Source organism: Microcaecilia unicolor, chromosome 1 (assembly GCF_901765095.1).
Source record: "Microcaecilia unicolor chromosome 1, aMicUni1.1, whole genome shotgun sequence".
Taxonomy (NCBI): domain Eukaryota; kingdom Metazoa; phylum Chordata; class Amphibia; order Gymnophiona; family Siphonopidae; genus Microcaecilia; species Microcaecilia unicolor.
This window is the reverse complement of record NC_044031.1, coordinates 688,187,384-688,209,362: the sequence shown is the minus strand read 5'-3', so window position 1 is coordinate 688,209,362 and position 21,979 is coordinate 688,187,384. Positions and strand designations below refer to the sequence as shown.

The 21,979-nt window shown below is 43.2% G+C and overlaps 1 protein-coding gene across 1 annotated transcript in view; it reads left to right on the top strand.

The window, feature by feature from the left end:
- Positions 1-21,979, top strand: part of APH1B (aph-1 homolog B, gamma-secretase subunit) — a 46,893-nt gene that overhangs the window by 13,013 nt on the left and 11,901 nt on the right. Inside the window, exons 3-4 of the mRNA XM_030188248.1 lie at positions 344-417; positions 7,483-7,605. Of these exons, the coding sequence (XP_030044108.1) occupies positions 344-417; positions 7,483-7,605 (197 nt within the window). The remainder of the gene's footprint in view (positions 1-343; positions 418-7,482; positions 7,606-21,979) is intronic.

The following is a 21,979-nucleotide window of genomic DNA, read 5'->3' as shown; positions in this document are numbered from 1 at the left end:
CTCTGGCATCCCAAATCTCCACCTGCTGGTAGATGGGCATAATCCTCAAGTCTCTGGATTGATCTGTTGGGACTAATGGAAAGAAAATTATCAGGTAAGAAACTACATTTTCCTAATTAGTTTTCTGTCTAGGTAAATCAAAATCAGCACATTCTTAAATGTAGTAAACTTCTATTAACATAAAGACTAATGTTATCTGTAAGGAACTGACACTTTCAGAATGTTTCTGAATGGTCATCTTTTAGATTATTTGTGGAATAGCTTTTGTATATCAGTAAAAATAATTATGATACTTTGTAGATGCATGCTTTAATCACCACTGATTTATTTGATTGCATTTTAGGAAAGCTGATAAAGGCTTATTGGCTATAAGCCAGGAGGAGACCATGCCCATCTCCATTGGACAGCTGTCCTACGGTGAGTCATACAGTGAGGCTATTTCTGCTCATGACCACATCACTGAACATTGGTTCTTCAACTTGGTTGCTGGAAACAGGAAGTCTACTTTTATTAGGCCTGTCTAAAATGTTTCAACATGGTAGTTCACCACAATGTAGTCACTTTCTGGGTAGCATCACATATTTGGGGTTCTTGGAAAAGACTAATCTTTTCACTTCATGCTGAATCTCAGATCAAAGATAAGAGACTAACACATCAAGCACAGTGCATTGCTTGTAATTAAATGGCCACTGTTTTGTAGATATATCCTTTAAGAATTTTAGTTCTGAAATATTCCCCATCAATTACAAAAAGTAATTACAGTGCCTACTATAGTAACCTAATGATTAGAGCAGTGGCCTGAGAACCAGGTGAGTCCAGTTCAAATCCCCCTGTAGCTCCTCCTGATCTTGGGCAAGTAATTAATTCTCCACTGCCTCAGATGTACATACTTAAATTGTGAGCCCTCCAGAGGCAGAAAAATGTCTGCTGTACACTGCTTTGATAACTTGCAGGTGGTAAACAAGAAATTAAAATAAATACAGGTCATAAATAACTCTTCAAATAGCATGCTTCCAAGAAGCCAGTGTAATGCAGAAGGAGATTACGTAATTCCTTAAAAAAAAGAAAAGAAAAGGCAATCCATGCTGAGAAGTGTGATCATCAAATGCAAAGATTTTCAAGCCACTCTTGGAGGCTCCTAGCCAGCCTGATGTTCAGGACATCCACAATGAATATGCATGAGGCAGGTTTGTATGTAATGGAAGCAGCCCATGCAGACCTCTCTCATGCATATTCATTATTGGTGTCCTGAACACCAGACTGGCTTAGGGGTAGGAGGTACACCAAGAGTAGCTTGAAAATATTTGCATTACTGAACACATTTGACACAGATTTGCATATAATGGAAGCAATCCATGCAAATCTGTCTCTTGCATATTAATTACATAACAGACTAGAAACCTGACTAGCTAGGGGTACACTAGGGCCAGTTTGAGAAATACATAGCTAGGTTGCCAGTACCATTATTCTGTTGCCTGATGTGTGTGTGTGTGTGTGGGGGGGGGGGGGGGTAATGTATTGTCATTCAGCTCTACATAGGGTTGAATTTTTATTTTTTTACATATTATTACTCTGAGCTCAAGGCAAGTTACATTCAGGTACAAAGCTATTTCTTGCCCAAAGTTGTACCTGAGGCAGTGGAAAGTGAAGTGACTTGCCCAAGACCACAAAGAGTGTCAGCAGGAGAAGTGGAATTTGAACCCTGGCTTCCCTGTTTTACATTCTGCTTCCCTATTAGGCTCCTCCTCCACTCAAGGTTACACCTTCTGAAAAGTCCCAACAAATCCCTGTACTTTTCACCTATGCTAAATGATCGCATCTCAGCCTCTTTTTGATTCAGTTCACAGTATAAGGAGCCAAAGACAGTTCCCTGATAATTGGAATACAAAACCATTTGGTTATGACTGTGCCCTCAGCAGGAGGATTAAGCTTCCTATTAAAAAAAAAAAAACCTCCAAAGCAGGAATATCATAAAACAAAGAGTTCAATATTCAAATATATTTATGGGCAAGAGAGGTTCCTGCCCCATTAATCACCTGTGTTGGGCTACCTGGGGATATTCAGCAGCTCTTAACTGGATACTGCTGTTGAATATCAGCACTAACCGCTTAAGCTGAAACCGGCTGTTCAGTGGGCCGTCTGGGAGTGGAGTAAATCGATTAAGTTAGCGAGTCAAATAGGACTGCATAAATAACTGTCCTACCTTTGTTCGATTTAACTTAACTGGTTAAGTGCCAGTTGGCTGCACATCCCTGGATATTCAGTGCCTGGACATGGCCTGGCACTGAATATCTGGGCATAATTCCAGTCAGAGCGAAAAATCACTGTCCGGCACTGGCTGAATATTAACTGAAAAAAAAAATTATCTTGTAAAATGGGAACTGAGCAGTTATGTAAAGAAAAGTACAATACAAAGAAAAATCATCACATTAAAATGCTACTTCTTTATTTTTAAAGTTTTAGTACACATTATCACATCATTCACTTGGCAGTAATTAAGGAAAAAAATCACAAATTACAAAAAGAAAGACTATTATAATTTGCCCATGTTAATTAGGAAAACTTTGAAGGCCAAGAAAATTATAAAGTAAAGAGTGGGGTGGGGGAAGAGAAAGAACAGCACTTATCTGAATTGAAGTTCTTAGCCAGCCTTTACGGTGCAAACTACTACTACTACTACTTAACATTTCTAGAGCGCTACTAGGGTTACGCAGCGCTGTACAATTTAACAAAGAGAGACAGTCCCTGCTCAAAGAGCTTACAATCTAATAGACAAGTGAACAATGAGACGACATACTTGTACTCTGTTAGCAATAATATTATTCAAAAGTTTTATAGGGTCAAAGAAAATATAAGATTTACTCTCATAAACAGTGACACAAGTACATGGAAATCAAACAAAATAATTTGCCTCTCTCCCCCCCCCCCCCTCCCCGCCGGGCCAGGGTTCTAGTCCTTAAATCCAAAAACTTCTGATGCCTCTTCTAGGTGTCTCTAGACAGATCATGAAAAATGTGAACTTTTTGATCGCATAATCAACCCTCCCAGAGAATATTAATATAAATGTAATATTGTATTGTGATTTTTTTTCAAGGCAAAAGTTGTTACTAGAATTTTTTGTGTAACGACCTCCAGGGAAGATTCCAAATAGGTTCATATCAGGAGGAATATCACCTCCTCGTAGATTACCAGATCACTCTGGGCCCCTAAATTCAAATATTGAGCTTTTACAAGCAGAGGAAGCGATTCCGATGATACCTTAATCACTTCTACCAGATATTTCTGTGCTGTATGTGATATTAAGAGAGACTTGGGAAAGTTTAGACATCTCAGTTTATTCTTCCTTGACTGATTTTTCTAGTTATTTGAATGTTCTATTCAGAAAAGTCTTATCCTTTGCCATAACTCCACCCAGTCCTTGCAGCTCAGTAAGGCCTGTTTCCAACATTCCCAACCCTTTAGCATGCTGGTCAGGTACCTGGAATTGTGCATCCACAGCCTTTGAAACCAAGGCTAAATCTCCCAAGAATTAAGAGGATATATTCAATAAAGAGTCAATTAGAGGGGAAGTTGTGTTATTTTAGCACAGGTTCTCATTGCATGACTTGTAAAATAACCCACCTGACTTAACACTATCTTGTATTGGTACCTTCTCCCCTTAATACCTGCATGGCATCTCAAAGTGACTCCATTGTCACAACTGTCAGCCTTTGCATAAGTACATAAGTACATAAGTAGTGCCATACTGGGAAAGACCAAAGGTCCATCTAGCCCAGCATCCTGTCACCGACAGTGGCCAATCCAGGTCAAGGGCACCTGGCACGCTCCCCAAACGTAAAAACATTCCAGACAAGTTATACCTAAAAATGCGGAATTTTTCCAAGTCCATTTAATAGCGGTCTATGGACTTGTCCTTTAGGAATCTATCTAACCCCTTTTTAAACTCCGTCAAGCTAACCGCCCGTACCACGTTCTCCGGCAACGAATTCCAGAGTCTAATTACACGTTGGGTGAAGAAAACTTTTCTCCGATTCGTTTTAAATTTACCACACTGTAGCTTCAACTCATGCCCTCTAGTCCTAGTATTTTTGGATAGCGTGAACAGTCGCTTCACATCCACCCGATCCATTCCACTCATTATTTTATACACTTCTATCATATCTCCCCTCAGCCGTCTCTTCTCCAAGCTGAAAAGCCCTAGCCTTCTCAGCCTCTCTTCATAGGAAAGTCGTCCCATCCCCACTATCATTTTCGTCGCCCTTCGCTGTACCTTTTCCAATTCTACTATATCTTTTTTGAGATACGGAGACCAGTACTGAACACAATACTCCAGGTGCGGTCGCACCATGGAGCGATACAACGGCATTATAACATCCGCACACCTGGACTCCATACCCTTCCTAATAACACCCAACATTCTATTCGCTTTCCTAGCCGCAGCAGCACACTGAGCAGAAGGTTTCAGCGTATCATCGACGACGACACCCAGATCCCTTTCTTGATCCGTAACTCCTAACGCGGAACCTTGCAAGACGTAGCTATAATTCAGGTTCCTCTTACCCACATGCATCACTTTGCACTTGTCAACATTGAACTTCATCTGCCACTTGCACGCCCATTCTCCCAGTCTCGCAAGGTCCTCCTGTAATCGTTCACATTCCTCCTGCGACTTGACGACCCTGAATAATTTTGTGTCATCGGCGAATTTAATTACCTCACTAGTTATTCCCATCTCTAGGTCATTTATAAATACATTAAAAAGCAACGGACCCAGCACAGACCCCTGCGGGACCCCACTAACTACCCTCCTCCACTGAGAATACTGGCCACGCAATCCTACTCTCTGCTTCCTATCTTTCAACCAGTTCTTAATCCATAATAATACCCTACCTCCGATTCCATGACTCTGCAATTTCTTCAGGAGTCTTTCGTGCGGCACTTTGTCAAACGCCTTCTGAAAATCCAGATATACAATATCAACCGGCTCCCCATTGTCCACATGTTTGCTTACCCCCTCAAAAAAATGCATTAGATTGGTGAGGCAAGACTTCCCTTCACTAAATCCGTGCTGACTTTGTCTCATCAGTCCATGTTTTTGTATATGCTCTGCAATTTTATTCTTAATAATAGCCTCCACCATCTTGCCCGGCACCGACGTCAGACTCACCGGTCTATAATTTCCCGGATCTCCTCTGGAACCCTTCTTAAAAATCGGAGTAACATTGGCTACCCTCCAGTCTTCCGGTACTACACTCGATTTTAGGGACAGATTGCATATTTCTAACAGTAGCTCCGCAAGTTCATTTTTTAGTTCTATTAATACTCTGGGATGAATACCATCAGGTCCCGGTGATTTACTACTCTTCAGCTTGCTGAACTGACCCATTACATCCTCCAAGGTTACAGAGAATTTGTTTAGTTTCTCCGACTCCCCCGCTTCAAATATTCTTTCCGGCACCGGTGTCCCCCCCAAATCCTCCTCGGTGAAGACCGAAGCAAAGAATTCATTTAATTTCTCCGCTACGGCTTTGTCCTCCTTGATCGCCCCTTTAACACCATTTTCGTCCAGCGGCCCAACCGACTCTTTGGCCGGGTTCCTGCTTTTAATGTATCTAAAAAAATTTTTACTATGTATTTTTGCTTCCAACGCTAATTTCTTCTCAAAGTCCTTTTTTGCCCTCCTTATCTCCGCTTTGCATTTGGCTTGGCATTCCTTATGATCTATCCTGTTACTTTCAGTTGGTTCTCTTCTCCACTTTCTGAAGGATTGTTTTTTGGCTCTAATGATTTCCTTTATCTTACTGTTTAGCCACGCCGGCTGACGTTTAGTCTTTTTTCCCTTTTTTCTAATACGTGGAATATATTTGTCCTGAACCTCCAGGATGGTGTTTTTAAACAGCATCCACGCCTGATGCAAGTTTTTTACTCTGCGAGCTGCTCCTTTCAGTCTTTTTTTTCACCATTTTTCTCATTTTGTCGTAATCACCTTTTCTATAGTTAAACGCTAGCGTACTTGATTTCCTAGTTTCACTTCCTTCAATGCCAATATCAAAACCGATCATATTATGATCACTGTTATCAAGCGGCCCTCGTATCGTTACCCCCTGCACTAGATCATGAGCACCACTAAGGACTAAGTCTAGTATTTTTCCTTCTCTTGTCGGCTCCTGAACTAGCTGTTCCATGAAGCTGTCCTTGATTTCATCAAGAAATCTTATGTCCCTTGCGTGTACAGATGTTACAGCTCATGCACACCAACTTCTGATGCCACAACTCCCCCAACTTGGTCTGAGCTCTTTTGCTTCCTGCTGCAGCAAATTATCTTGGCCCATTTGTAAAGATATATCCATGAGGGGAGGAAACTGCTACGGGCATTCTCTCCAATGATAAGGAAGAAAACATCTCTGATCTTTGTTGCTCAGCGTGGATCATACAGCCTAAGGTGGGATTAACCTTTTTTTTCTACAGGGGCTCAAAGATGTACCATAGCACCGTCACCAGATACCTCCTGCTCCAATGCTGGCAGAAACACTAAACAATTCAATCTGTACTGTCTCTGTGCAGGAATGTTCTTCCTACCTCCCTCCCTCCCCAGATCGAGGGACCATGCCAGGGTTTACCTTTTCTAGGATCAGGAAAATTGCCATGGCTGCTTCATTGCTCTGGTAAGGAAAGGAACTCCCAATCAACAGATCTCTTCACAATGCTATTTTGGCCCGACCTGCTGACTTATTTTCCTACAACCAAACAGTCACAACATTAAATCAAATGTGTCGACTCACACCATTGAATCAAGAATACATATTCCTTACTTTGAAAGCTAATTAAACATCTGCTAAGATACATCAGGAAGAAGGATGGCCCTACAGCCAATACCCTAGGACAGAACTGTAGGAACTTTTCCCAACCTCCTGAGTCACATGTCTGGAAAAACATAAATTTTATGTGAGCAGAAATTAATAAGATACTCTGAAAAATAACTTGAAAACCAAGTCCCTTTCAGATAACATAGAAAAAATGGTACGAAACCCAGTTGGCAGCATCTTCATTAGAAATCTTGAGAAGTTCAGTCAGTACCTCCCCCCCCCCCATTGAAGATGAGATCCATGGGAATTGTTTTTATAGAACCATGACTATGCTAAACCCTTTCAAGCCCTGGCAGAGAGTTGGAATGTTTTAACATCTCACCTGCAGAAATCTTAGAATAGTAAGGAAAATTTAGGAAGCATCATATTTCCAGTTAGTGCTTTTCCATGTGTCACACTGAAGAGACTTTATGCATTTTCTGCTATACTATGTAGAAGCAATTGAGGATTTGAAAACTAGCAAAACAGTGGTATTTTAACATGATTAAAGATGATTAAAAACTTTCTTTTTTGCATAAGACAAATGCAGCCATGTACTCTATATCATGATACTCTTTGACTGGTACAGTGCTTGCTGAGATGGTCATACTGAGTTGTCTTGTATTTTTATTTGCAGTGTCTGGCCTGGGGTTTGGGATAATGAGTGGAGTGTTCTCTCTGGTTAATATCTTATCGGATTCTCTGGGACCAGGCACCGTAGGGATACATGGTGATTCTCCTCAGTATTTCCTGGCATCTGGTATGTGCCCTAAATCTGCAATCTGTTGAAAAGCTGAATTGTGCCAAAAATTGAAATCAGGCTGATTTATTATGAATGATCTCAACTAGACAGACTTGGTTTGGGCCAGTGTGGTTTTCACCTGCTGGCATTTAGTATGTTGATGAAGCTTCCAAGCTACTGAAATTACCAGAGTATTGTGTTTATATCTATTTTACCTTTAAAACAAAATGTAGAGGTCTTTCTAGTGAATGCCACATCAAACAATTACAAAGTAAAGTACAGAGTGTTGCATAAACAATTTATCATAATAGATAATTCAATTATACATGAATGACAATGCCTTCAATCATAAGCAGACCCCCAAACAAAAAAACAAGAACCCTTAATTGGAACCACTTTCCGTTTGAATTCAGTAATAATCTCCCCGCTCCCTCCTCCTCTAAAGTCTTATAATGCCTACTTAAACTACAGAGGTATATATTATTATTATTTATTACATTTGTACCCCGCACTTTCCCAAACAATGCAGGCTCAATGCGGCTTACATAGTAATTCGAAATACAAAGTCTTATAACAGAAATTTCAAAATGGTAGTGAAACATTATGAAGTTGAGCTTTAATAATGTATGATAAGTTGAGTTTGATAATGTATGATTAGGATAAAATTGGGTAGACAGGATAGGATAGTATAAGTTGGGGGAAAAGGGGTAAGGAAGGATATAATAAAGGGGTGATAGAGAAGGATGGGATGCGTAGAGGGGGAATGGGGAGGAGAGGGATAAGTAAAACCAAAGATGAGGTCGGTATTTAATTCAGAACAGAATTGGGAATGGAGGTTGGTAAGATTAGGTTGGGACATTAGAGTAGGCTTGCTTAAAGAGGTGAGCTTTCAACATTTTTCTAAAGGGCAATATCAACCTCTTCACTTATATCCACTTATATTTATCACCCCTTCAAAGAAATGTAATAGATTGGTGAGGCAAGATTTCCCTTCACTAAATCCGTGTTGACTTTGTCTCATTAATCCAAGCTTTTGAATATGGTCTGTAATTTTGTTCTTAATAATAGTCTCTACCATTTTGCCTGGCACCGACGTCAGACTCACCAGTCTATAATTTTCCGACCTTTTTTTAAAAATCGGCGTTACATTGGCCACCCTCCAATCTTCCGGTACCACGCTCGATTTTAAGGATAAATTGCATATCACTAGCAGTAGCTCCGCAAGCTCATTTTTCAGTTCTACCAGTACTCTGGGATGAATACCATCCGGTCCAGGAGATTTGCTACTCTTCAGTTTGCTGAACTGCCCCATTACGTCCCCCAGGTTTACTGTGAAGTCAGTAAGTTTCTCTGACTCGTCCGCTTGAAATACCATTTCCAACACCGGTATCCAACCCAAATCTTCCTCGGTGAAGACCGAAGCAAAGAATTCATTCAATCTCTCCGCTACGTCTTTGTCTTCCTTGATCGCCCCTTTTACCCCTCGGTCATTCAGCGCCCAACCGATTCTTTTGCCGGCTTCCTGCTTTTAATATACCGAAAAAAATTTTTACTAGCATTTGCAAGTTTTGATAAGTAACAGCAAATATAAGTGAAACATCAAAGTATTTCAGTGACAGTCTGAAGGGATAAGGGAAGGGGTGGGATAGGTGAGAAACAGAGAGGGATGAGGGGCAGGGAGATACGGTGATCAGAGGGTGATAAAGCAGTGAAATTTCATGGTTTATAATGGGCTAGAAAATCCAGATCTTTGTTAAGTCCTGTCTGGTGAGAATCAAAATAGGAGTGGCCTAGTGGTTAGGGTGGTGGACTTTGGTCCTGAGGAACTGAGTTCAATTCCCACTTCAGGCACAGGCAGCTCCTTGTGACTCTGGGTAAGTCACTTCTCAAAAAACCATCACTAGACCCCACCTGTCCCTCCAACTACCCCCCATCTCTCTTCTACCCTTCCTCTCCAAATTACTTGAACGCGCTGTCCACAGCCGCTGCCTTGATTTTCTCTCCTCTCAAGCCGACCTCGATCCGCTTCAATCCGGCTTTTGTCCACTACACTCGACAGAAACAGCACTCTCTAAAGTCTGCAATGACTTGTTCCTTGCCAAATCCAAAGGTCACTATTCCATCCTCATCCTCCTCGACCTATCTGCCGCCTTTGACACTGTCAATCATAATTTACTTCTTGACACAATGTCCTCATTCAGGTTCCAGGGCTCCATCCTCTCCTGGTTCTCTTCGTATCTTTCCCAACACACCTTCAGAGTATATTCTAATGGCTCTTCTTCCACCCCCATCCCGCTCTCTGTTGGGGTTCCTCAAGGATCTGTCCTTGGACCGCTTCTTTTCTCGATCTACACCTCTTTCCTGGGCTCGCTGATCTCATCACATGGTTTCCAGTACCATCTCTATGCTGATGACACCCAGCTTTATCTCTCCACTCCCGACATCACGGTTGAAACCCAGGCCAAAGTTTCGGCCTGCCTTTCAGACATCGCTGCCTGGATGTCCAACCGGCATCTGAAACTGAACATGGCAAAGACTGAGCTCCTTGTCTTTCCACCCAAACCCTCTTCTCCTCTTCCCCCACTTTCCGTCTCTGTTGACAACGCCCTCATCCTCCCTGTCTCTTCAGCCCGCAATCTCGGAGTCATCTTCGACTCCTCCCTCTCCTTCTCTGCCCATATCCAGCAGACAGCTAAGACCTGTCGCTTCTTCCTCTATAATATTAGCAAAATTCGCCCATTCCTCTCTGAACAGACCACCCGAACCCTCGTCCACTCGCTTGTTACCTCTCATCTTGACTATTGCAACCTTCTTCTCACTGGCCTCCCGCTTAACCATCTATCCTCCCTTCAATCTGTCCAAAATTCCGCCGCATGTCTTATCTACCGCGTGAACCGATACTCTCATATCACCCCTCTCCTCAAGTCACTTCACTGGCTCCCGATCCGCTACCGTATACAGTTTTTTTTGTTTGTTTGTTTTTTTGTTACATTTGTACCCCGCACTTTCCCACTCTTAGCAGGTTCAATGCAGCTTACATATTATATACAGGTACTTATTTGTACCTGGGGCAATGAAGGGTTAAGTGACTTGCCCAGAGTCACAAGGAACTGCCTGTGCCTGCAGTGGGAATCGAACCCAGTTCCCCAGGACCAAAGTCCACCATGCTAACCACTAGGCCACTCCTCCACTTCAAGCTTCTCCTATTAACCTTCAAATGCACTCAATCTGCAGCCCCCCATTACCTCTCTACCCTCCTCTCCCCGTATGTTCCCACCCGTAACCTCCGCTCTCAGGACAAATCACTCCTATCTGTACCCTTCTCCACCACCGCTAACTCCAGACTCCGCCCCTTCTGCCTCACATCACCATATGCCTGGAACAGACTTCCCGAGCCCATACGCCATGCGCCCTCCCTGCCCATTTTCAAGTCCTTACTCAAAGCCCATCTCTTCTCCCTTGCTTTTGGCGCCTAACCACCTTCCCCATTCATGATACCTACACTGACTACATAGTTTGTAACCCTTAGATTGTAAGCTCTCTTGAGCAGGGACTGTCCTTCCCCATGTTAAACTTGTACAGCGCTGCATAACCCTGGCAGCGCTATAGAAATGCTAAGTAGTAGTAGTAAGTCATTTAATCCTCCATTGCCCCATGTAAGCCGCATTGAGCCTGCCATGAGTGGGAAAGCGCGGGGTACAAATGTAACAAAAAAAAAAAAAAAGGTCTGACGTTCCTGTATTGATTTAAAGTTTCCTTTCAGTATTCTCACCATAAAATCATTGCTACAGTGTTCTGGCTTTGTAAAGTGCTGTCCCACAGAGGTAACATCCTGGTTGGCACTGTGATGTCTATGTAAATTAAATCTCTTCTTCAGCATCTGGCTTGTATCTCCAATATAGCACCCTTTGTCACATTTTTTACACTTGATGACATGTACTACATTGGAAGAGGAGCATGTGAAGGATTCCTTTATGTTGAATATTTTTCCTTTGTGAATGATTGTGGGGTCTTGTGAAATGTTTTGGCATAGTTTGCAGCTGGATATATTGTAAGGATGTGCACCATTCACTTCTTTATTGGTCTCTGTTGAGAAAATGGTAGAGGCTTTTATTAAAAACAAAATTACAGAGCACATCCAAGGACATGGATTACTGAGACCAAGTCAGCACAGCTTTTGTGTGGGGAAATCTTGCCTGACCAATTTACTTCAATTCTTTGAAGGAGTAAACATGTGGACAAAGGGGAGCCGGTTGATATTGTGTATCTGGATTTTCAAAAGGCGTTTGACAAGGTACCTCATGAAAGACTACAGAGGAAATTGGAGGGTCATGGGATAGGAGGAAAAGTCCTATTGTGGATTAAAAACTGGTTGAAAGGAAACAGAGAGTGGGGTTAAATGGGCAGTATTCACAATGGAGAAGGGTAGCTAGTGGGGTTCCTCGGGGATCTGTGCTAGGACCGCTGCTTTTTAATATGTTTATAAATGATTTAGAGATGGGAGTCACTAGCGAGGTAATTAAATTTGCTGATGACACAAAGTCGTTAACTCGCAACAGGATTGTGAAAAATTACAAAAGGACCTTACGAGACTGGGCAGCTAAATGGCAGATGACGTTTAATGTGAGCAAGTGCAAGGTGATGGATGTGGGAAAAAAGAACCCGAATTATAGCTACATCATGCAAGGTTCCACGTAAGGAGTTAAGGACCAGGAAAGGGATCTGGGTGTCGTCGATAATACACTGAAACCTTCTGCTCAGTGTGCTGCTGCGGCTAGGAAAGCAAATAGAATGTTGGGTATTATTAGGAAAGGTATGGAAAACAGGTGTGAGGATGTTATAATGCCGTTGTATCGCTCCATGGTGCAACCGCATCTTCAGTATTGTGTTCAATTCTGGTCGCCGCATCTCAAGAAAGATATAGTAGAATTGGAAAAGGTGCAGCGAAGGGTGACTAAAATAATAGCGGGGATGGGACGTCTTCCCTATGAAGAAAGACTAAGGAAGCTCGGGTTTTTCAGCTTGGAGAAGAGATAGCTGAGGGGAGACATGATAGAGGTATATAAAATAATGAGTGGAGTGGAACAGGTGGATGTGAAGCATCTGTTCACGCTTTCCAAAAATACTAGGACTGGGGGGCATGCGATGAAACTACAGTGTAGTAAATTTAAAACAAATCGGAGAAATGTTTTCTTCACCCAACGCATAATTAAACTCTGGAATTCGTTGCCGGAGAACATGGTGAAGGCGGTTAGCTTGGCAGAGTTTAAAAAGGGGTTAGACGGTTTCCTAAAGGAGAAGTACATAAACCACTACTAAATGGATTTGTGAAAAATCCACAATTCCAGGAATAACATGTATAGAATGTTTGTACGTTTGGGAAGCTTGCCAGGTGCCCTTGGCCTGGATCGGCTGCTGTCGTGGACAGGATGCTGGGCTTGATGGACCCTTGGTCTTTTCCCAGTGTGGCATTACTTATGTACTTACAGTGGGGGAAATAAGTATTTGATCCCTTGCTGATTTTGTAAGTTTGCCCACTGACAAAGACATGAGCAGCCCATAATTGAAGGGTAGGTTATTGGTAACAGTGAGAGATAGCACATCACAAATTAAATCCGGAAAATCACATTGTGGAAAGTATATGAATTTATTTGCATTCTGCAGAGGGAAATAAGTATTTAATCCCTCTGGCAAACAAGACCTAATACTTGGTGGCAAAACCCTTGTTGGCAAGCACAGCGGTCAGACGTCTTCTGTAGTTGATGATGAGGTTTGCACACATGTCAGGAGGAATTTTGGTCCACTCCTCTTTGCAGATCATCTCTAAATCATTAAGAGTTCTGGGCTGTCGCTTGGCAACTCGCAGCTTCAGCTCCCTCCATAAGTTTTCAATGGGATTAAGGTCTGGTGACTGGCTAAGCCACTCCATGACCCTAATGTGCTTCTTCCTGAGCCACTCCTTTGTTGCCTTGGCTGTATGTTTTGGGTCATTGTCGTGCTGGAAGACCCAGCCACGACCCATTTTTAAGGCCCTGGCGGAGGGAAGGAGGTTGTCACTCAGAATTGTACGGTACATGGCCCCATCCATTCTCCCATTGATGCGGTGAAGTAGTCCTGTGCCCTTAGCAGAGAAACACCCCCAAAACATAACATTTCCACCTCCATGCTTGACAGTGGGGACAGTGTTCTTTGGGTCATAGGCAGCATTTCTCTTCCTCCAAACACGGCGAGTTGAGTTCATGCCAAAGAGCTCAATTTTTCTCTCATCTGACCACAGCACCTTCTCCCAATCACTCTCGGCATCATCCAGGTGTTCACTGGCAAACTTCAGACGGGCCGTCACATGTGCCTTCCGGAGCAGGGGGACCTTGCGGGCACTGCAGGATTGCAATCCGTTATGTCGTAATGTGTTACCAATGGTTTTCGTGGTGACAGTGGTCCCAGCTGCCTTGAGATCATTGACAAGTTCCCCCCTTGTAGTTGTAGGCTGATTTCTAACCTTCCTCATGATCAAGGATACCCCACGAGGTGAGATTTTGCGTGGAGCCCCAGATCTTTGTCGATTGACAGTCATTTTGTACTTCTTCCATTTTCTTACTATGGCACCAACAGTTGTTGTCTCCTTCTCGCCCAGCGTCTTACTGATGGTTTTGTAGCCCATTCCAGCCTTGTGCAGGTGTATGATCTTGTCCCTGACATCCTTAGACAGCTCCTTGCTCTTGGCCATTTTGTAGAGGTTAGAGTCTGACTGATTCACTGAGTCTGTGGACAGGTGTCTTTCATACAGGTGACCATTGCCGACAGCTGTCTGTCATGCAGGTAACGAGTTGATTTGGAGCATCTACCTGGTCTGTAGGGGCCAGATCTCTTACTGGTTGGTGGGGGATCAAATACTTATTTCCCTCTGCAGAATGCAAATAAATTCATATACTTTCCACAATGTGATTTTCCGGATTTAATTTGTGATGTGCTATCTCTCACTGTTACCAATAACCTACCCTTCAATTATGGGCTGCTCATGTCTTTGTCAGTGGGCAAACTTACAAAATCAGCAAGGGATCAAATACTTATTTCCCCCACTGTATGTAACTTGCTTATTTCTGATCTGACGAAGAAGGGCTACCTTCGAAAGCTAATCAAAAAATGTATTAAGTCAGTCCAATAAAAAAGGTATCATATTTTCCTTTCTATGTTTTATTTTATTCTATTTCTATTGATTACCTTTAAAAGTTGACTAACATGGCTACCACATCTCTCTAGTCAAGTTTTATTAGAATTTGATATCCTGCCCAAGAGGAGGCCTATCAGGGTGGTTTACGTATAATTAAATGTAATATAGCATGTTGAAAGGAACTACAATTCAAGATAGGACAGATGGGGAAGGGGGGAAGATAGAGGGAGGAAGAGGTGGGTGCTAAAAGAAAAATACTGGGCAGGATGGCTATCTCAGGCAGCAGTAGTCCAGGGTAGCGTAGCACGCAAGGGCATTTATTGACCATATGTGTCTAAAATAATGTAATTTCTTCAGGTTGGATTTGGTAATTGACTGCTCTAGCCTAAGAGAAATGGGAAGAGCCTTCCACAGGTTTGGACCTGTTGCACTAAAGATCCTATGTTGGATGGAATCGAAGTAGATATGGTGGAATGATGGACTATCTAGGAGGTTGTGATGTGAGGAGCATAAGAATATGGGTGGGGGGGCTGTCTAAGGTATCAGTAGTTTGGATAGGTAGAGTTGAGTGCCAGATTGGTGTACTTTGAAGGTTAATAGGATTTTAGTAGGAAATTCGATAGGATATAGGAAGCAAGTGTTCCTCTCGGAGATGGGGGGTAATGTGGTCATATTTCCATGATCCAGTAATTAGTTTTACAGCTGTATTTTGAACAATTTGAAGATGGTGAATGTTATTGATGCGAGCACCATGTAGGAGGGCATTACAGTAGTCCAGTTTTGCAATTATAAGAGAGTGAGTGATTCGGAGGACAGGTTTTGTAAGAAGGCAACTTATGGAATAGATCATTTTGAATTGGAAAAAGCAACTTTTAATTATATTAGAGACATGGAATTGGTAGGACATGATGTCATCTATTGTCACTCGTAGGAATTTTATAGATGGTGTGAAAACTACTGGAATTCCTGCTTATAAGTATAGGAACGGAGAGCAGGGGTGGATTAGGATGTCCTAGTAGGAGACCTGTTTTTCTCTGGGTTAAGTTTCAGATGGTGGTCTGAAATTTGATCTAATTTTGTGTTTGATATCTCTTGGGGGTAGTTTTGTCTGAAACTAGCAAGGATCTGGATGTTGTTGGCATAGAGAAAGGGTGTCTGAATTAAGTACATAAGTACATAAGTAGTGCCATACTGGGAAAGACCAAAGGTCCATCTAGCCCAGCATCCTGTCACCGACAGTGGCCAATCCAGGTCAAGGGCACCTGGCACGCTCCCCAAACGTAAAAACATTCCAGACAAGTTATACCTAAAAATGAGGAATTTTTCCAGTCCATTTAATAGCGGTCTATGGACTTGTCCTTTAGGAATCTATCTAACCCCTTTTTAAACTCCGTCAAGCTAACCGCCCGTACCACGTTCTCCGGCAATGAATTCCAGAGTCTAATTACACGTTGGGTGAAGAAAAATTTTCTCCGATTCGTTTTAAATTTACCACACTGTAGCTTCAACTCATGCCCTCTAGTCCTAGTATTTTTGGATAGCGTGAACAGTCGCTTCACATCCACCCGATCCATTCCACTCATTATTTTATACACTTCTATCATATCTCCCCTCAGCCGTCTCTTCTCCAAGCTGAAAAGCCCTAGCCTTCTCAGCCTCTCTTCATAGGAAAGTCGTCCCATCCCCACTATCATTTTCGTCGCCCTTCGCTGTACCTTTTCCAATTCTACTATATCTTTTTTGAGATACGGAGACCAGTACTGAACACAATACTCCAGGTGCGGTCGACATAAAGTAAGGTGGACATAAATAGATTGAAGAGGGTTGGGGTGAGTACATATCCTTGGGGAACCCCTGAGGTTAAAAGAAAAGGATCTGAATGAGTGTCTTGCCAGTGTACCCTGTAGTACCCTGTAGGGTTCTGTCTGTCAGACTGGAACTAATCGTATGCTGTGTCACAAACACTGATTTCGGAGAGTCTGGCAGGAAGATAACTGGACTAAAGTTGAATGATGCACAAAGGTCCAGAGAGAGGAGTATAACTGTTTTGTCTTGGTCAATAATTTTATTTATTAGCTTTAGTTAGCATTTTAAACTAAATAATTTTAAATAGAACGGTATGTCAAAAAGAAAAAAAATGGAGTTTATAAAATGTGCACACATTTCCAGGAGGTACTGGAAAAGGCAGTATGCCATAGGATAATTTGGACTTGCAATAAATAATGTATGTAAAGTGCTCCGAGTTCCACCCCGTGGTTCTGGCCACAGTCGGCTCTTAGAAGTGAAAGGTGCGGGCTCAGGGAGAGAGGGAAGGGGGGATGCAGCTGCTGTAGCCACCCCTGCCAACTTACTAGCCTTCACAGACCATATGGGTATGCCATCTGGGGAGGCTATAACAAGTGGCAAAGATTGCTGAGAGGAAATGTTACAATACGTAGAAATTAATTCAAATATGAAAGAAAAAGTATTGAAAATGATATGCAGCAGAATCTAGTACTACAACAATCAGTGCTGCACCAGTGAGAGCCTGTACTCTCTTCTGGCCACTAGATGGCACCAGTACTGTACCCATTGAATCCCTTTCTGTTTACATTGCAGCTTTCTTACCTCTAATTCCCTCCCTAGCTATTCTGACTGTCTCATTCTGTCAGCCTGTAGCACAGAGGGAGCAGCTGGTTTCAGCCCAATATCAGAAGAAAATGTTAATTCACTTGCATGATAGGGAGCCAGCTGGTGTGCGCATTTTGTAGCAACTTGTTTATTTTGTGATTCTGTGCTAATTATGCAGCTTTTGGCGTGGAATTGCAGGAGACACTGAATTATAACAGCATGGTAGTATTGAATAAATAGAGTCTTTTGGCCCATCCAGTCTGCACTTTTGTTCCCTACCTATTGTCACTGCACACCCTTCTCAGTTTGTGCTTCTTCCTTCTCTTGCATCTTTGTAACATACTCATATTTGAAGAACGTCTGACCCTCACCCCTAAGATGGTTTTCCCATGTTACTTTCTCTGTCTCCACTGAAGCCTTTGTAAACATGGAAGAGAGACCGAGCCTAATGGCAGGAAATATCCCAGTGCATCCCAAACTTGTGTTGAGGACTCCACAGCCTATCATGTTTTCAGATTATCCACAATGAATAGACATGGTAATTAAATTTGCTGATGACACAAAGTTATTCAAAGTTGTTAACTCGCAACAGTATTGTGAAAAATTACAGAAGGACCTTACGAGACTGGGCAGCTAAATGGCAGATGACATTTAATGTGAGCAAGTGCAAGGTGATGCATGTGGGAAAAAAGAACCCGAATTATAGCTACGCCATTCAAGGTTCCATTTTAGGAGTTATGGACCAAGAAAGGGATCTGGGTGTCTCGCATGTGTCCAAGGTTTGTGCCTCTCAGCAGGTCACAGCTCGGCAGATGTTGAGGTTGTTGGGCCACATGGCTTCCACAATGTATGTTACACCCATGACACATCTTCACATGAGGTCATCTCAATGGACCCTGGCTTCTCAGTGGTATCTATCCACGGGGAGCTCTCTTCAGTGATGGACAATTCGATCCAGTTTGACTCTGGGACTTCCATTCCAAATTCCTCAGCCACAAAAAGTGCTGACAACGGATGCATCTCTCCTGGGATGGGGAGCTTATGTAGATGGGCTTCACACTCAAGATGCTTGGTCTGGCCAGGAAACGAATCTTCAGATCAATCTTCTGGAGCTTCGGGCGATCTGGAACGCTCTAAAGGCTTTCATTGATCGGCTGTCTCACCAAATTGTTCTCATCCAAACAGACAGGTTGCAATGTATTACACCAGCAAGCAGGGGGGCACCGAATCACACTCTCTGTTTCAGGAGGCCATCTGAGTGTGGCATTGGGCTCGCCAACATGGCATGTTCCTTCGAGCTACTTACCTGGTGGCAACTGTACGAGTGGACTCTTAGTATGAGCGTAGCCTGCAAGATCTTCTGAGCATGGGGCACCCCCTAGGTGGATCTTTTTGCTACTCAGATCAACCACAAGGTCCCTCAATTCTGTTCCAGGCTTCAAGCCCAAGACTGACTAGCATGAGATGCTTTCTTTCTGAGTTGGGGGACAGGTCTTCTGTATGCGTATCCTCCACTACCTCTAGTGGGAAAAAACTTTGTTGAAACTCACGCAAGACCGCATAACCATGATTCTGATTGCGCCATACTGGCTGTGGCAGATATGATTCCCTCTTCTGGAGTTATCCTCTGAAGAACTGTGGAGATTGGAGTGTTTTCTACATCCCAACCTTCAGTTTCTGGCTCTCACAGCTTGGATGTTGAGAGCCTAGAATTTGCTTTCTTAGGTCTCGTGGAGGGTGTCTCACAAGTCTTGCTGGCTTCCAGGAAAGATTCCACTAAGAGGTGTTACTCTTAAATGGTGGAGGTTTGCCGTCTGGTGTGAGAGCAAGGCCTTAGATCCCCTTACTTGCCCTACACAGACCCTGCTTGAATACCTTCAACACCTATCAGAGTCTGGTCTCAAGACCAACTCCATAAGGGTTCACCTTAGTGCGATTAGTGTTTATCAACGTATAGAAGGTAAGCCCATCTCTGGACAGCCTTTAGTTGTTAGCTTCATGAGAGGTTTGCTTTTGTCAAAGCCTCCTGTTAAACCTCCACCAGTGTCGTGGGATCTCAACCTCACCCAGTTGATGAAAGCTCCTGGTGAACCACTGAATTCCTGCCATCTGAAGTACTTGACCTGGAAGGTCGTTTTCTTGGTAGTTGTTACTTCAGCTTGTAGGATTAGTGAGCTTCAGGCCTTAGTAGTGCATGCACATTATACTGAGTCCTCCGCACGCACCCTAAGTTCCTGCTGAAAATGGTGTTAGAGTTCCATCTGAATCAGTCGATTGTCTTGCCAACATTCTTTCCCTGACCTCATGCCCATCCTGGCAAAAGCAGCTTGCACATCTTGGATTGCAAGAGAGTGTTGGCCTTTTACATGGAGTGGACAAGGCCCCACAGACAGTCCACCAAGCTTTTTGTTTCTTTTGATCCCAACAGGATGGAGGTCGCCATTGGGAAATGCACCATTTCAATTTGGCTGGCAGATTGTGTTTCCTTCACTTATGCCCAGGCTGGGCATAAATGGGTAGATGTGAAGCATCTGTTTATGCTTTCCAAAAATACTAGGACTAGGGGGCATGCGATGAAGCTACAATGTAGTAAATTTAAAACGAATCAGAGAAAATGTTTCTTCACTCAAAGTGTAATTAAACTCTGGAATTCGTTGCCAGAGAATGTGGTAAAGGCGGTTAGCTTAGCAGAGTTTTAAAAAGGTTTGGACGGCTTCCTAAAGGAAAAGTCCATAGACCATTATTAAATGGACTTGGGGAAAATCTACTATTTCTGGGATAAGCAGTATAGAATGTTTTGTACCTTTTTGGGATCTTGCCAGGTATTTGTGATCTGGATTGGCCACTGTTGGAAACAGGATGCTGGGCTTGATGGACCTTTGGTCATTCCCAGTATGGCAATACTTATGTACTTATGGTCTTGAAGGGTCATGTCATGGCTCATAATGTCAGAGCCATGGTCGCGTCGGTAGTTCACTTGAGGTCAGCTTCCATTGAAGAGATTTGCAAGGCTGTGATGTGGTCTTCAGTCCACATGTTCACATCTCACTACTGCCTTGAGCAGGATGCCCGACGCAACAGTTGATTTGGGCAGTCTGTGTTGCAGAATCTGTTTGGGATCTAGAATGCAACTCCACCCTCCTAGGCCTGTTTTATTCTGTTCCAGGCTGCACTCTCATTCAGACTGTATATAGTTTCAGGTTAATCTTGTTATGTCCTCGCCGTTGCGAGGCCCAGTTGACCAATGTTTGTTGTTTTCGGTGAGCCTGGATGCTAGGGATTCCCCACTTGTGAGAAGATAGAAATCTGCTTGTCCTCAGAGAAAGCAAAGATATTTACCTGTAGCAGGTATTCTCTGAGTACAGCAGGCTTCGTATTCTCACAGTCCCTTCCACAGCATTGTGTCCTTGGTTATTTTTACTTTATTTTTTTTGCTTTAGTATTAAACTGAGGAGACTGCAGTCGCGCGATGGGCGGGAAGGCACTCGTGCATTCGAGATGGGGCGCTGCTTGCGCTCCACAAAGTTCTCTTTTTTACTATGGCAAATGCCGGACCGGGTGACATGGATCGGCGTCACCCACTTGTTAGAATATGAAACCTGCTGTCCTCGGAGAATACCTGCTACAGGTAAGTATCTTCACTTTACCTAAGTTTCATATGCTTACAGCACAATAATCTCTCTTGGTTTAAGTATTTCTTTTAATTGGCGTGTTCTTAAAGTGTAGTGGTTCCATCTACAGGCTGTCCATTTTTTCTAATTCTAGATTTGATGCCAGAAGTATATCATCGTTTGGCTCTGGTTTTTGAAGTTGTGGTCAAAAATTTCTTCTTTTAATATTTGCTGACCTACTAGAAATATACACATGAGCAGGTATTCAGAGAGTGCTTTGAAAAAAGATTTTTTTTTTTTTTGCAGTGTTTTGCACAGCACTGGCCATGTACTGATTCAATACTGTATCGTTGGGACTCTGATGTGTGAGGATCGCTGTCATGGCCATCTCAAGGAACAGTGGCACCCTGAGCCAACTTGCTTTGGCAGTACCCCTCTCTTGTTTTCTCTCACCTCTCTCACTCCCTCGCAGTCCTGTAAAGTATACGTCGGTTGCCAGAGGCAGCAGCAGCATGACAGGCTGCCTTTGGCCAACCCCCAGGTTTTCCCTCTGCTGCGTCCTGCCTCCTCTGATGCGATTTCTTGTGGGCGGGACACAAGAGGGAAGACCCAGGGGCGCTGACTGAGGGAATACTGTCATGCTGCTTTTGTCGCCAGTGACCAATGTAAACTTCATAGGACTATGGAAGAGTGAGATATGAGAGAGCAGTGCTGCACCTGTTTGGGGAGGGAGGTGAAGAGAGAAGTGGAGAAACCAAACTCTTGGTGGGGGAGAAAAGGTGATGTCAGAGGCTGGGTACTTTGGCACCCTCACCTGGTCCAATAGTTAGTCTGGCCCTGATCACTGTATTCAGGTTTCACTTATAAAGCCCATATACACTGCACGTTCATCTTGCAAAATATGCCATCACCCCAGCAGGATGGCATATGCTTCCCTTCCTTCCCACCTGTCTACTATGGTAAATCTTGGCTCTGGGTACTGACGGATTCCACAGCTTGT